Consider the following 17,191-nt stretch of genomic DNA (forward strand, 5'->3'; position numbering starts at 1 on the left):
ATCCAAGTCGGGGAGTAATGGCATGAGTACTGCTTTATACTGTTTAGACAAGCTTTGCAGTGCGCGCGTTGGAAACTAATATTCGACTGTTTCTGCTTTCACGCCAGTCAACAATTAGACCTGCAGACGCCGAGGGGCGAGGCGGAGGACTGTCGGTCAAACTGTAAACTTAGTCAAAAGCGACTAAAGTCCCCAAACTCACAGGCTGAAGAGGCTTCACACGCAAACGACTCATCCTTTCAGGCTGCTTCAAGGAAGGATACGCTGCTGGACATGTGAATTTAAAGGAGATACTTGCCACGCAGAACAATGAAACCAACAACTGCCCTGTGTTGCTTCGGCTTCCTCCTGACTTGCCTCTTGTTCGGGTCGGGCTCTTCACAATCAGGTGAGTGGAAGCAATCCGCCTGCTACCCGGTGCGCAGTTTTGTGTATCAGCGGAGCTGGTCGGCGCGCACTGAGCGCAGCGGCACAACTGTCCATCTAGCATACTTTTCCATCGCTGTTGTTGTTTTTACGCATGAAGCAAGGGTGTATGAGTTCCCTGCTGTCGTTTTCACTATCATGCCAGCACCCTGGTGTTGAGGAAACGTCTAAATCAAAGCCTCGGCGTTCACCTGAGACGGGGGCGACGTGCAGAGCGCTGTGATAGTGAAACACAGGTGTTTGTGTGAGCAGATGGCAGGTTATAGCAGGACATATCATTGACTGAAGCCGAGCTAGTGACTTGCTCTGTCTTCTTCGTGCACAGAGCGGCACTGTTGAATTTGGAAGGAGAGGAGAGCGTTTAATGTCCATCACACGTGCCCTTTAGACACAGTGTGGACAAACACAGAGGAGTGACAGCCTCGCTTTACAACAGACCACTGTGCTGTCTTCCCCCCTGTGGACACACAGGCTGTCTGATGCACGACTCTGTTTGAGAAGTTCCTTCTTCACTCTGTTCTGTCTTCCCCTCCAGACAAGTTCATTGCTGAATTACAATCATAGTGGGGATAATAAACTGTGACCTCATGGATCTTTTTTTTTTTTTCTTCATTTATTTGAAATGTCGGTTTGTAGGACAGCTGGTTGTGTCCAGTAGTTCTACGCTTCGCAAGCGTCGTCATTCCAAGGGCACCAATTCGATCAAAGCACTTTAAACTGTAAGTCCTGCAGGGACTCGTTTGGAAACAGTCTCTCGTTGTTGTGTTTCAGGACTGATGTGTGTAACTCTCCCACCTGTACAAAAGGCGATAACAGTGGTGAAAATTCATCCATATGCATTCTGTAATCGGGATAAAAGCAAAGCGGATTACCGTGAAATTACATTATTCCTCATCTTTTAGTGAGTCCCCTCAGGGACTCCGTGGACCCGTTTGACAGCAAGCGTTGCAGCGCACAGCACTTTCTGACTCGCAGCGGCAGTACCGTTTGTACAGCGCAGCGGCGCTCTTTACGCACAGGGAAGTATAGGTGAGCGCGTGTATGTGCGCGCGTGTGTTAGAGAGAGAGAGAGAGAGAGAGAGAGAGAGAGAGAGAGAGAGAGGCTGTAAATAACAAATATTCTCCGAATAGACGAAAGCAAAAACCGCCACCTCCCTCATCATCATCACCATCCTGCATCATCACCTTCAAGCAGAAGGAGAAGGACAGCTGAAATGAGACCAGAGAAGACAAGGACACACTTCACAGACGGTTTCTGACAGTGTCCATTTCCTTCCTCTGCTTTTGGTTTAGCCCCGTGTGTGAGACTCTTTCGGCCACCTGTGTAGAGTAATGCGAGTGGGGAAACTGGAATGAAAACGTTGGCCTAAAGAACACATACACATAAAAAGGTGTAATATTGAGTCTTTAGAGCTTTGAAGTACTTCAATTTATTGTTAAAAATCTGTAAAGGGGATGAAATAACACAACTTTTATCAATTCGTCAAGCTATTTTTCGGTGGTCTTTTTGTTTCTATGAGCGCGGAGCTCTGTCTTATTATTGCTCTTACTGCTTAAAAATCTTAAAAAAGGGAAACATATTTCCAGACAGTCCAAGCACCATTAGCACACCATTAGTTTAACCCGTCAAATTTGAGGCCATAAGTAGTGATTGCGCACAGTTTTACGCACAGGCCCACCACCTTAACTCGTGTCCAGTAGAGCCTTAAAGGGAATTAAAGGTTGGATGCGGTTTAGACGGGCAGAGAGACGGATGCATGTCCCTCTCTTAAACTCCGCACAGTCACACAACTCATTCTAAACTCTGATGTATGTATTGTTCGCTGTGCTTTTACCAGTTAAAGGAATGTTGGACACCCACCCCCGACCCCCCACCTGAGTGCGAAGGAAATGGCAAGTTGCATAAAAGCAAACGAAATAAAACACATTTATTCTTTCTGAACAAACTGATCATAAACCATTGGTTCCCTGCAGGACGACACATACCGCACGCACCTGCGCTTCAGAAACCTGCGCGATGCATTTCTGGGAAACGGGAGAATCCAGCACGAAGGTGATAGTTTGCCTTTCACATAGACTGGCTGATACCATTCCCAGATCCTGTAAAATGCATTTGGAAGTTAAATGAGCGCAGAAGAGAGTCTGGTGAGCCACACATACATTATACAAATATAGGCGTAAACGCGGAGGAAGTTCTGTCTGTGAGAGGGAAAGGCAGAGAAAAGCGAAGTGATGAAATATGCGTGTGCTATCGTGTGTGTGCGTGCGTGTGTGGCTACGCGCAACTGAGCGCGGAAACGAGCTGTCTGAGTGTGCTGGATTCGCTTTCTGTGTGCAAGCTGTAGCCTGGGGTTTGTATGAAGCACGATGCTCAACATAAAAGCAGGGAAATGCGCACGCATGCACGCTCACACGCGCACTGGTAGAATTGCTTTTTTTATATTTGACGGATTTCCCTTAATGAGTCATTAAAAAACAATAATCCTTATTAAAGTGGACTAAATGTTTGTAAAATTCTATACCACGTGGAAATCAGAGTCTTTCTTCCAGACTATCATGCGTTTTTGTTTACTGCTGAGGAGCTCACAAATTCTGTAACCATGTAATCCTTAAATCAAACACAAATCACCCAAACTGGTGTTTATATGTTTTCATGTTACAGCAGGGTATATCTGAAAGATGCAGGGAAGAGTGTGTCACAGAGTTCATTTGACTGCAGCTCTACACTGGAGCCAGAGGACTGAGGTGGGAAATATATACAGCTGCTGGTTCTCAACTATATGGCCACTTTCCAAAACTCTGTGTTTATGAATATTCATGTATTTTGTGCATAGGAGCACCGTCACATCATCCGTTCCTAATGCAACTTTCTGTGTGTCTGAGGACGTGTTGACGTTGTGGGGACTTGCCTTCCTTATGAGGACAAGATGCAGGTCCCCATAATGTGGATTATAAAAATTTTAGGGTGAAAACCTAGTTTAAGGTTAGGGTTAGGCAAGTGGTGGTTATGGTTGTGGTTAGGTTGAGTCTCCAGGAATTGAATGTAAGTCTATGTAATGTCCCAAAAGATGATGGAAACATGACTGTCACTGTCTCTTCTTCTTCTTCTTCTTCTCTCTCTCTCTCTCTCTCTCTCTCTCTCTGTGTGTGTGTGTGTGTGTGTGTGTGTGTGTGTGTGTGTGGAGTGAGCATGTGGGTAAACTGCATCCTAAAATGACACGGTTCTGCAGCTCCCAGCAGTTTCTTCTTTCCTAATGGAATGCAAAGCGAGAGTTTGATTTTAAAGAATTCTGCTCTTCTCAAAATGAAGTGGAAGGTGAGCCACAGTGCCCTCTACTGCACCCTTGGTTTTATAGTGGCACCGAGTGTTTACTGGACAGAAATTGACAGTGCTGCTCTGTGAGTTCACAGTATATAAAAATGTTTACAAGGGATCGAGTGAGGCACAGAGAGAGACTCATCTAGAAAAAAAGGAGACATGAGGATTTATCTTTTCTTCCTTTTCTCCTTTTTGAACTCTCACCATGCTGCAGACCGACACTTCTTGTGCACTATTCTTCATTGTTTTTTTTGTTCCAGTCTGAAGCATAGGGAAAGAATGGTGTTACATTTAGCGGCCCACACAGCTCTGCTTCATCACAAAGCTCTCTCACAGTCATATCTTTGCCTGCTGTCGCCCGATAAAGGAGCTTTGACCCTCCACCACCACCAGGCTTTTTATTAGAAGAATGGCAGTCTTTGATTAGGTGGTGATCCACTTCCATTTGTTGGAAAAAGGAATGTGAACCTCTGTGCTTTCATCTCCTCTGTCTCTGTCTGGGTGAGAGATGAGGAGCAACTTAAAGCCATCGATCCGCTACATGGAAAAATCTGTTAAACTATGATAATTCCACACCAAATCCTCCTGTCTTGCTCTTGCAAATAGTCAAGATGTGTTTCCAAAGGTGATCAATGCCTGATGGTTAGTGTGATAAATTATTAGATGCAGATGATCACGTTATTGCTTTTCTCTTTCTGGTGAGTTTTTGATGATTTTTCAAGACACACCAATGCTGTCCCCGTCGTCCATACCTTGCCATAGCTAACTGACAGAAAAAAAAATAGCCAAAAGACTTGCTGCAGAAAAGAAAGTCCAACCATTTTTTTATTGTGTTTTTCTCTCCTGGGGATTTCACCCTGCAGCCAGATAAAGAATAAAAAAACCTTCTGTTTGTGTAATCTAGACTGTGGTTTCATTGTGAGAGTTGTGGAAAGCACTAAATTTCCTATAAATCTCCCTACTTCTCAGCAAACAAACTGCTTTTGAACTGCTGCATCAATAATACATGTGCAGCACCCACAATGCGGCCTAAGAATCCCTAATGAAAAATCACTCCAATATTCCAACAGCCACTGGAAGTGTGTGTGCAGTGGCCTGCTCCACAGTGAGTGTATGACCTTATTGTCCCTAATGGTGTTGTTTTTGCTGTTTTTAATCTGCTGTGATGTTACTGTAATATTCTTTAATCACTACCGCAGGGACATTTATATTTGTATCATGTTCTTCCAAAATGTATTACATTACTACCAATTTCTTAGATGACAAGAGAGAAGTATTATTATTTCCTTCTGAAGACACAACTGCATATGTTGTTTTCTAGTTTTGACTTGTTGATAGGCTCATAACCAGTCAGACTGTCTGCAGCCAGCAGAAATGATTGGATCATATCCTACGTGACCTTTACGAGCGCCGCACCCTCATTTATCACCTGCAGTTATAAATGCACCACACATGTGCATATGTTTTGCCATGCATCATTGTCAACTCAGCTATTAAATGTCCTTTTTGTGAAGGATGTCATAATTGGATTGGAGCATTACCCATGTCTGTACATACTTAATTTTGCCAGCTGTTTATCACATGTGTATTTAAAATGCAGGTTTTATGTTAGGAGCGTGGTTTACGAGCGATTAGCTCTCCGCAGATTTGATAAGGTCTGTTGAAAATGCAATGCTTTTTTCCATCTTTCACTGCCTCTATATTTCTCTGCTTTTATGGTTTTTCTTCATGATTTCTATAAATTGAGTGAGCTTTGAGTTTTTTGTGTGTCTGTGAGAGAATGAAAGGGAAGGTGGCAAGAGGGAGACACACAAATAGAAATACTGATAGCCTCTGTGCAACACAGGCCCAGAGAACTGAATACACAGCACCCAAAGTCCTTCATTGACAAGGTAGCGCAACAAACACTGAGCAACAGCACGAGCGAGGTCCTTCTTGATATCTTTGACAATATACCGCAGCTAGTTTAGACAGATTGGGGACTAAGTTTGAGCAGCGGGGAAATCAATCGGCTGTGTTTTAATTAGGTTGGCAAATGTGCGTTTGGGGCCACCAAGAAGTGCTTGCAGCATGAAAAACAATGAAATTCTCATGGCTTCTGCTACCATTCAGCCTTTCTGAAGGTGGTGAAATGGGATCGACACAAACAAAACTCTGAGAAAAGAGGCCAAATGATGCTGTGTCATGCACAGTGCAGACAGCTGTCAGTCAAAGTAATCCCTATGTGGACTTGTTCTCTCTGCATCACCAGCGCTGCATGATTCAAGTCTGCTATCAGGATAAATAAGTTGTTTGTACAAAAAGGAGCAACTGTTTTTATGTGGATGGTGAAACAGCAGACTCTATTGACTAAACCAGCAAGCAAGTGAAGCATTAACCAAAGCCTCCTGATCGTAGTTTCACCTATTTTTACTTAAGAAAACATTAAAATAAAGCTCAGCTGAACAGCATACCATTGCATGGAAGTCACACAACGATTTCATACATCATGCTTTAATCCCCAAACATTTTCAGCTTGCCTTCATCAGGAAGGTCACACCTCCACCGGTCTTCATCAAGCAAACAATTACATTTTTACATTTGATATAAACCAAATTTTCATTGCATATTTGCATAACATTGTCTGAAGTGCGGCACGTAAAGTTGTCTGTCGGCGCGGCCTGGTGCCAGTGCGCCTCACACGTCGGCACACACACGCCGAGACTCACTCCCACGCACTTACGCACATACCCACGCGCTCATACTGCTGTCACCCTGGGCCTTCGCTCTGAAGTATAAGGCAAATCTACGAGATCCAGGCCCCTGAAAGCCTCACTCCTGTGTTCACTAAACAATGTAGATGTCGGGAGTCTGAGCGCACCATGTATGTCTGTCACTCAGTGAGACTTTTGATCCCCTTTGTTATTGCTGCTACCCTTCTCACAATAAGCCCGTCTGTCCTCAGCATCCTCCTGGAGGGCTGCAGAAGGCTGTCAGGCACCGACCCTTTTGACAGCCACATTTTGAGGGTTTCAAAATGTGGTGACAAAAGGTCTGGGAAACATGCGCATATACTGTGTGCGTGTTTGTGTGTGTGGTGACAGTGTCTGTCAGTGTTTGTTTGTATGGCTGCATGGTTGGCGGGATAGAGGGTGACTGACAGACTAACCGAGCTCCAGAGACTCTCTCTCTCTCTCTCTCTCTCTCTCTCTCTCTCTCTGCTCCACTGTCTGCCTGTTCCTCTTCCTCCGCCCACCCTCTGCCTTCATCTCTAGCTTTGTAAGCCTCCGACATAATGTGGGAGCATTAAAATGACAATGGAAATTATGGCTAATCTTTGTTAAGACACTCATTACCACCACGTTTTAGAAGGAGAGTCCGATGATAACAGTTGGTCTGCTGTGTTTTTTTCCTCTCTCTGAAGCGACAGCCTGACACATTGGAGTGATGTGTTTTATTCTCACTTTTTTTGTGTTTTTTTTTCTATCCCGCTCAAAGTTAATAATGGTGGCGAACATATGAAAGGATGATAACAGGCTGACAACTTGGGCATGAAAGGCTAGCTCCACCTTCAAATGAGCTTTTCATGCAGTTCTGCATGTGGGTGTGTGTTAAAGGGCTGATTTCTCTCGACTGTCTCCCTCTCTGTCTCTTTCCTCTTTTAGTAATCCCCTTATAAAATATTCATAGCTAATCTGCATTTACAATGTAATTACAGACGGGCTTTGAGTGATATCGGATATGGCCGGCGGAACACATGCTTCACGCAAAATCTTGATTTGGTGATTTGTGCGCTTGAATAAATGCGAAACAGGCTTGGGATGTGTTCTGTGGGTGAAGGTATAAAACAATTGTTTATTACATTAAAGCAAACTTTTTTTTGAAACCGTTCAGCCAGTCAGTTAGTACAATTCTCGCAAGAATGGCCAAATTTGTTCATGCTAAGAACCGACAATGTGACATCTTATTATTTATTTATGCAAGGGGCCTTGCATCTGAATGGAGGCGCTGTGCTCACTGTTTGTGTTGCTGCATGTGCACAGAGTTGCTGTTAGCTGCAGCAGATTGAAAGATGTCACAAAACTATCCCCTTTGTCTTTCTGTTTCGCCCCCGCTGCTCACACCCTGTACCCCATCTTTTGGGCACTGCTGGCCTGCTGGCCGCTTAGTGGTAATGGAGCGGTGTGCCCTGTATGCTATTCTTGCAGGTCGATTTTTCACTTGTGTTAGAGGAGAGGGAGGGTGGCGTCCTTTTAAATGAAGCACTTGGCGTTTGTGACCTGTAATAAATGAGTTTGCAGTCAGTCATGGCAGCTGTAAGGAGACATCTGGGAGCAAGAGAGGAGAGAGAGAGAGAGGGAGATATTCAGACTTGACTGGGAAACAGTTTATCTATGCAAGGATGAAAAATGGCTGCACCAAACATGCTATCACTTATTTAAAAAAATAATAATCCAATTGTGAAATAGGACATTAGCTGTTTACAATAGAAACGTCTCAGAGAATACAGAAATTGAAAGCTAGCACAGTGGAGAATCTTACTGTAATACCATCAGGATTAGCATGAAATCGCTATGATCTTACCACTGAATACCACATAATGAGTCTCTTTCTGAATATATGGCAAAATGATATTTCTTCTTCAGGGATGTAGATGAAGGGAATCAGAAGCTGCGCTGAAGAAATAACCAGAGTCACAGACAAAAAAGTGAAAAGTAAAAATAATGTTCACTTTGGATTTCCTCCTAATCACCATGGATACATCTTTTCTCTGCCTTTATTCCCACAATCCCAAACAAACATGTCGAACAGTACATTTATTCCAACAATTATTATCATCTTTCTGTGTACTTGTATTATTGGAGTATTTAAGAAACCAATGGTCTTATTTGTGGTTTAAAATTTCTTTACTGACATGCTACCCTGTGTAACACGACCACTGGGATTACTGTGTTAATACTAAAAGATCAGTCGATTTCACAAAACTGCTTCGGGAGTTTTTATCGGAATATCAATTTTGTTCCAAAAAAAAAAAGAAAACCAGGAATCTCAGTGCTTGGTTGACTAATCATTGAGTTGTTAGTATTGATCAGCAGCTTTTTCAAGGCCCACATTATGCCATTTACTGCATTTCCCTTTAACACCAGTCAAAAATACACTCATCTACAGCTTCACAATAAATCCTTTTGTATTGTTGTTTATTCAGGCTTTCAGGCATTTGAACAATATACACCAGCAGTCATGACAGGCATGACGATATATTTTTATTAAACAAGTAATGTTGCACATTTCAATGAACTATATTTCACTTTTATCTAAGACTTTTAGACATTTTCCTGCAATGTAAAAGGAAATGTTCGGCTCTTTCCGGCCTGTATTAGTGTGGCTGTCGCCGGTGTGAAGCAGCAGTCACCTTGCAGCAGAGCAGAAATAGCGCAGCTCTCTTTCCCTGGATGTGAAGGTACATAAAGCACAGGATGAGAGAAGCAGGAAAGGCAATTGACCTTGGCTGCTTTTGGGGGCTGGCTATATAGCCGTCCGGATGGATGCTGTGGTTCTGCAGCTTGGCAGCGAGGGAGGGAAGAGAGGGGCAATGCTGAGTGTGTCAGTTAGTTGTTCACAGTGTAGAATAGAAAATTTACTTTATTTTTTTAAATTCATGCAAAAAATGCTTGGGAATCTTGGGAAATCTACTCCAGGTACACACACTTTGTACTCCACTGCATTTGTCTGACAGTTAGTTGTTTCACACACTTCCTGTCCAGTGAAAACTGTGTGTCTCCAAATTTGATTCTGAATCAGATTTTTTATTTTTTATTTTTTTTCTGATAAACTGGAAAAGCTGGAAAATTAATTATCGCAAAAGTGTAAATAGGGTTTTCTGAGCTCATGAAAAGTTCACTTTCCAGGCATATGTGGTTCTCACAGGACAGCAACTCTACAAATATATGATGCTCTTATAGAATACGCTTGATTGCTGCAGATTAAACTACTCGACAGTATATGAAGTAGTTAAAATTAGCTCAACCATAAACATCTACAGCTGTAAAATGCAACATGCACAATATGCCGCAGTAATACTAATTCAAAAGCATCACACTAAAACACTGACAGGGACCGTTTCTGCAGAATGAGAACTTTTGCTTTTGATCCTTTAAGTGCATTTTGCTGATAATACATGCTTTTATTTAGGCCAGGTTTTAAATGGAAGACTTTTCCTTGTAGTGGAGTATTTTCACAGTGTGCTGTTGGTGCTCTTCCTGAGGACTTCCTCTACCGCTGGTGGTTGTATGTGTGAGGGGATGTGTGTGATGGGATGGGTGGGCGAGTTGGGAGTGTATATCAAATGTGAGAGGCGCTGACTAAGTGCAACCCAGAGTCCAAAGTCAACCCTGCCATTTTGCCCTGCTGTGCTAGACAGTTTACCTGAGGCAGGGGTGCTTTATCTCAGCCAGTCACTAGTGCGCGTGTAAACACACAGGGGGGTGTAGAGGCACACTGCATATCATGCTGTTTTCAGCCCCCCCTGCCTTTGTTCCAAAACCTCTCTCCTACAGAGAGACATTATCCCCCGATGGCAAGGTGAATGGGGTGCTGATGTAAGATTATTTGTAGCAGCTGAGTAAAACTGAAAAAAAAAAGACATAGTGAGGGACGAAAGAGAGAAATTCTCCTAATTTTAGCCGGAGAAGGGCAGGCAAGCAGCCGGGCACACGGGAGGAGAGGTGTCTTCTGGCGGGGATGGGACAGTGGGTGAGTGTCTCGGGACTCTTGGTTAAAGTGGTTGCTATCACAGGAGCTGGACGGACAATTAATCAGCAGCGGCCCAGAGGGGGAGCTGGGGCTCTGACAGAGGCACTTCATTCTGCACAGCACACACACACACACACACACACACACACACACACACACACACACACTGCTGACAGGCTCACCCGGAGCTTCTTCTCACCTCTTATTTTTCCTTCTCTTCTCGTGGCGTATCTTCTGTCCTCCTCTTTGTCCTCCGTTCTTCTCTCATCTCCTTTCTTATGCTTGTCTTTCTCTTCTTCCCTTCTCTTGCGTCTGCTTTCCCCCTCTTTTCTGCTCACCTTGGCTTTCCTCTTGATACATTTTTTTTTTTTGCTTTCATCTCCTTTTCATCCCCCTCTCCACAAAACAAGTGTTAAAACCTTTTGATTAGAATCAGTTGAGAGTCCCTCTTGTGACCTGACAGCTAACTCTGCAAGAGTTTGAGGCAGAGAGGAGGAAAAAATAAGGTGAGAGAGGGTGGACTCGTGGCTATACTTCACCCTAACCGCCCCTCCCTTCTTCCCTGTACTCATTCCTCCATTTCTGCCTTTCCACCCCCTCTCTCTCCCCCATGGCTGGCACTGAGTGATTGATGGATTCAGGTTTGACATGGCCCGGTTCACCCGAGGGCGTTAGCAAGGACACTGGCGAGATTTAGCCAGATGCTGGGGAGAGACAGAGAGGGAAAGTAAAAGACAAAGAAAGCAAAGGGTGTACTTGATGCTGTTGACCATCATGCCTTGCCAGGGTTGCCAGGGTGAGTAAGCTTTTCCTCAAACTGCGCACCTGTTCTCAGTTTTCCATTGCATCACCCTGTGGCTATTCCACTACGGCCATGTAATGAAACAATATGGTTGTATCTTAATGCACACGAAAGGAAAACTGCCTCAATATTGAACTGTAATGGTGAGTGCAAACTGTAGAGATGATGGAAAACCGAGCACATTGACACTGCTGACTGTTTGTAGGTAAACATCAGTGCATCTTGCATTTATGATAGGGGTTGTAATTGGTTTTCAAGCACTTGGGATTACAGAAATTTCTCAGCACACACAGTGTAAGGGGATTAAAACTTTTAACATGAGCAAAATGTTTACGTGACAACCTAAAATGGAAATTATAGTGTCCACAAGTGTGGGTGGGTCCGCTGGGGTCCACGTGGTTAATTTTTCATCATCAGAGGGTGGAGGCTCTGTGCGGACATCCATGTCCCTCCAATCACGTCCTCCATGCAGACTGCAGAAAGTAGTATAAACAGACCTATTACACATCTGTGGTGTCCTCAGCTCTCTGTGTACTTGTCCGTTCTGTAGTATATTCAGGCCTTAACAGTACCTGTACACTCTTTATATACAGCATACAAAAAGCAGGGTTTCATTCAAAACACGAAACAGTTAAGAGAGTGTACTGGTCAATCATAGCCAATGACAGCATAATGAAAGTACATAAAACTCCTGATATTCCTCATCTTCGACCTCTCCTTTTTTTAGACAGTGACATGAGACTGAGCTGCAGCTGCTGTTGTATTTATTGATACAGACATAGGCAATGTCTGGTCATAAATATAGTAAGTCCAGTGCATGTGCGTCTGCGAGTTGAATTGAGTGGAGACTGTGTGCTGCCTTCCCCTCCAGGGGGGTCCTGGTCCTCCCAGTAAGCAAACACCCACTTGACATGGAGCCAAGCAAAGGGGAACAAGGCCCGCAGTGTCTCTCTGCTCCAAGTGCTTTGTCCTGGAGGAGGCTCCCGCCGTGGCTCCCGGCTCCTAACCCCACGTGACACGCCTGGAGATGAGGGAAGCACTTGTGTCATGAACATTGTCTGCACAGGGATGAGCCCCTTCCAGGATTCAACAACTCAGACCTGGGGAAAATCAATCTGGAGAGTGTTTGGGATGTGTTTGATTTACAGCAAGAAAAACAAACAAAGATTAAATTTAAAAAATGAAGCAATGCATCTCAGATGGGTTTTTTTTTATTATTTTTTTCCCCCCCAAATTTCCAAATCTGTGCAGCATCCAGTATCTTATTTTATTATGATTATAAAGAAAAGGCTGGGGAGCACAGATGGCACAAGTTTAAACTTCTCACCCAGCACTGCAGAAACCCCTCAGGGGATTTCAGCAAAAATGATCAAAATCATCTCGTAGCCAAATTCAGTGATGCAAGCATTTAAAAGAGCAGCCTGCTGGACAAAACGATGGAAACATGAAGACTGCTGCGGAGCTGTCTTTATTTTTGTGAGTGATCTTATTGTGCAAGTGAACCTTTTTCAGTGAGCATCTAACAGATGAATTCATATGGCCTCTGCAGGCATGGTTCTCTTAGCGAATTAAATCATTTTACAGGTTTTTTCTGGAGTGTTCCTTCACAAAGAGATTGTTAATTACCACTTTTGACTACTTGCACACTTTCTGGTGCCTTTTTGCTTACTCCCATCCTGCTCTTTGTGTGAGTGAAATAACATGGCTCCACTGTTTTTTAATAAAATAATTAAATTTCTTCTTTTGTCAATATTCAACAGTCAATATAAGGCGTCAGTTTGCCTCAACCATAGTGATTGTCGGATGGTTGAACAGTGTTTGAAACCGTCTCAACCAACCTTTTCAGAGTCAGGATTTTGAGTGGGGTTGTGTCAAAGATTCCTCAAGTAGCCATCGGCGAGGTGTGCAGAAATGCCATTCATACATCATTATTTTCCAAACGCTCCATTTTCCCCTTATTACTGACGTTTTCAGCTTTACACACTCTGGAGACCGTTTGAGAACACCTCAGTTTCAAATTAGAAAAATCTCAGCTTTGTGTAGACAGAAGGGCAGAATGGAGAAAAAAAAGAGATGCCTTTTCAAATGTAACTGGCTTAGTGTGGATGTACTCACAGTTTCGTACAGCAAGGTGCAGCTAAGTACAAAACTCCTTGAGGGATGAGATCTCCCCGCCTCTGCACCCTATACCTGCCTGCCTCAAGTCTTTCCAGTAAATCGGCAGTTTCATTCTCTCAACGCCGGCAATATCTCCCAAACTCACTGTCTGCATGGTGATGAGTATATTGTGTATGTGTCACCCAGCTGTCTCATTGCTGTGTCTGGCTATCTGAGTCGTAAACACAGCAACAACAGGTATCTTCTGCTCTCCTTCTCACCGCCGCCTACCACACTCCAGGCTTTTGCTCTCTGTCTGGCTTGGCAGCAGTGTGAAGTCAATAGGATGAATAAAACATACCTGAATCAGAACCCTCTACCCTGGGAAATGTCAAGCTGTCAGTATGGCTTAATGGGAAAACATAGGGCCGGTCTCAAGGGTCGGACAGTTTATCGCATAGCACCTTTAAAAGTGCAGCCACCCCAACTGGTTTCTTTGTGTTTATACACAAATACACAAACTCTGGCTGGCCTCAAAGTGGTTGCTTGTCACAACTGTTGTGTCTATGCATTTTAGGAATGCTCAAGATGAATGAGATGGAGTCTTTTTCAATTACTGATCATATTTGTCTGAGAAATTTACTCCACTGTAGCATAGTGATCCAACATGTTTCAGAGAGGCACACTACTAAGTGTTGTAGCTCAGCTGGCTAAAAATATGTTTTTCTTGCTTAGTTAGAGATTCAGTTTCCACTGGGACTTTCCAGTGGGGAGACTTGTGCGCACCCATACTGCAAACCGCTTTGGGTAAAAACATCCTCTAAATTGCATATGGTATGTGTATTTCATTCAACTGCTCTGTCACTGAAAAACTACATTTTAACACGCATTACTACACACATTATCCAACACTCAGCTTTTGGTGGCGGAAGCTAACCCCTACAGCCAATTATCTTTAAATTAGGGTTGAGGTCTAGGTTTAATTAGGCCTAGCCATAAGGAGGTTTGAAGCTCAACACTAACTCCAGCAACTTCAGCTGCCAAATCTCATCAGCTTAATGGAGACTCAAACACGGAGGACCCTCAGGGGCCCGACAGGCTAGCCTGACTTCCTGCCTTATGCCAAAAAGAGTCTCTCTCACACACACACACGTGCGCGCACACACACACGCACACTGCTATTCATGCACGAGCCAGATAATCAAGGCATGATGAAGTTCGAGGCAGGTTGTGCACGAATGTGTGTACAGCAGAGAAGTTTTAAATCACATCATTTTCATAACTTTTTCAGGTATATGTTTAACTCCTGGTCTTCTCTGTGTTTAATACAATTACTCATATTGAACAAAACCGTGCAAGAAAAGAAATGAGTACATTTTCCCATGTACTGCACTAAAACACAACTTTGAGGTACCTTTGCTTTACTAGAGTATCACAATGTCCTACCATTTTAGGCTTCAAGGCCACTACATTTCAGAGGGAAATGCTGAACTGTTTACTCTAAATTTCCTAAATTTACCTTATAGCTGGAATTATTAGTTACTGTGTGGATAATGATTTTACAAACAAAACATATGATCATTTTATAGAATAGGATGCTGTGCTATCCAGTTGTAACACTGAATGCTGCTTACATGTTAAAACATCAGTAGTAGTATTCCAATGATACGGAAGATGCAACAATATAATTCACTGAAAAGGATCAAGTACTTGAACACATTAAGGATATTTTGCTGTTAATGCTTTTTTTTTAAGTTTAATCTTGAATGTATTGTACAGAGTATTTTGACAGAGCGCTAATACTACTTTTACTCAAGTAAAAGATATGAGTACAGCCTGTTTCAACAGCCAGTAAACTGCATGTAGCTCATGCCGTTAAAATTTATATGAAATCCTCAGAACTCCTCAACGGTCTATGGTTGTCCTCAAACTTGGCCTGATCCAGCATACGTCTCTCCTTATTCAGCAAAATTTGTAACACAAATTGGTCTGCTGGTTCTTTGTAGCCATCTGGTGTAAGGTAGACTGTCCACCCTCTGAAAAAAATCCTCTTGGATGAAAACAGGCAGCTGAAACCAGCCAGAGCCCAGATCTCACTCTTCCATGCCAGTGCCTGTTTCTTACCTTTATTCCCCTGCCATCTCCTTCTGCTGTGGTAATCACAACTCTGCTGTTAACACTAAAGAAAGGAAGTATGGAGCAGGGAAAGTGTGCGTGTGTGTGTAGGTTGCCTTTGATACTTTGATGCGAGTCATCAAGATAACATTTCCATTGTTTGGAGTCACATGTATGTGAGCTTTGAAAGCAGCAATTCACAAAAACACAGAACATACTGTAGTGGGCTTTGATCACACCACATCTACTGTATATATGTTTATGTACACACCTACACTGATACACATATAAGGTTCACACGTTATGCACAGGTTACATGTGATTTGGTCCAAGACATCAGATTGGCTGCAAGGAGGGGACGGTGCATAGGATGTATTGTCATTTCTCCTCCTCTTCCCTCCCACCATCTGCCCCAGCATTTCCCAGACTGACTTACTTAGCTGGAACAAGCAGCGTGACAAAGCAGTCATTAGGCCCATCTGAACAAGAGAGAGGGAGATGCTGCAAAAAGTTCAGAGGTCAGACATTGGAGAGAGGGGGAAAGCGGGAAGGAAGGTTCATCCTGATGCAGGTCATTAGCCATAATGAGCTGTAAATAATGCACAAACAGACAAACACATACAAGGCAGTGAGGAAAACAACATGGACTCACATGCATGTGGTTTAATTCAAGGGATCTGATGAATGCTGGATGACTGAACCCCAAGAGCCAGCATTTTCCTTTTTAGTTGTGAGTTGTAAGGAGCCATTCTGCACATTCTGCACTCCACTTCTGCATTTCCAGATGATGTTGTGAAACTTCTTTACGCTGAAAAAGCCAAACAATAGTGTATGTATTTCTGCTACCGGGCATAGGCTGGTTATAGGATGAATGACGCAGGCTTGCACTGGCAATACTGGCAAATGCTAAATGGGCCAGTGTACCTAGTGGTGTTGATGTTGGAACAGCCCATCTGAGTGGGCACAGTCCCAAAATTGTCAATAAGCGACATGCACTGTAGGACAGGTGCAGGAAGTGGTACAACCTGTCGTCAACCCTTCAAGTGGATCCATGCATCCATGTAATGTCAGAGGTTAAGCAGGAAGTAATTGAATGAAATCAAGACAGAAAGAGCAGAGTTCAAGTCAAAGTGTCACTACAGATCCCCTCTACTGCCAACTTGATATGTACTGCTTAGGCGAAATGAAATAGCCTGATATTGCTTTATGCAACTCATAAGTTTGTCTATTGGGGGAAAAATGGGGCCGATCCAGACAAAAATTGCCAGGCCTGCGTTTTGTTCCCAGCCCAACCCTGATGAGAAGAACCAAGTGTGCCAGAAAGTCGAGATTCTCATAATCACACGCCAGTTACACTGTACCATTTTTGAAAAGATTAATTTTCAGTAGTTTACAGTTCAGGCTTTGAGTGGATGGAAGGCAGAAATAGAAACCTAATTTTTTGGGGGGCAATGTTTGGTTTATCCTGGCAAAACACATTATGCGGACAGGTACAGTAGTAACAAGTATCCAAATTTAGACACTATTCCTGTAATTCTCTTCAAAATCTGTTTTAATGCATCTGTACAAGGCTCCACCACCACTGCCTTCTCTTTCTTACTGCCTCAGCTCCAAAATTTGACAACACGGTAATGACTATAATCGCAGCTTATGAACACAAGTAATCACAAATCAGTGGTTATTGGTTGAAGGTGTTATAT

At 43.3% G+C, this 17,191-nt stretch overlaps 1 protein-coding gene across 2 annotated transcripts in view; it reads left to right on the forward strand.

Annotated features, from left to right (window-relative positions):
* The window catches only part of LOC139340766 (receptor tyrosine-protein kinase erbB-4-like), a 297,802-nt gene continuing 280,611 nt past the window's right edge, over window positions 1-17,191 (forward strand). For both annotated transcript variants that reach the window (XM_070976738.1, XM_070976739.1), the window contains exon 1: window positions 1-388. In XM_070976738.1, coding sequence (XP_070832839.1) covers window positions 310-388 — 79 coding nt within the window. In that variant the 5' untranslated portion in view covers window positions 1-309. The remainder of the gene's footprint in view (window positions 389-17,191) is intronic.

Source organism: Chaetodon trifascialis, chromosome 12, assembly GCF_039877785.1.
Source record: "Chaetodon trifascialis isolate fChaTrf1 chromosome 12, fChaTrf1.hap1, whole genome shotgun sequence".
NCBI lineage: Eukaryota > Metazoa > Chordata > Actinopteri > Chaetodontiformes > Chaetodontidae > Chaetodon > Chaetodon trifascialis.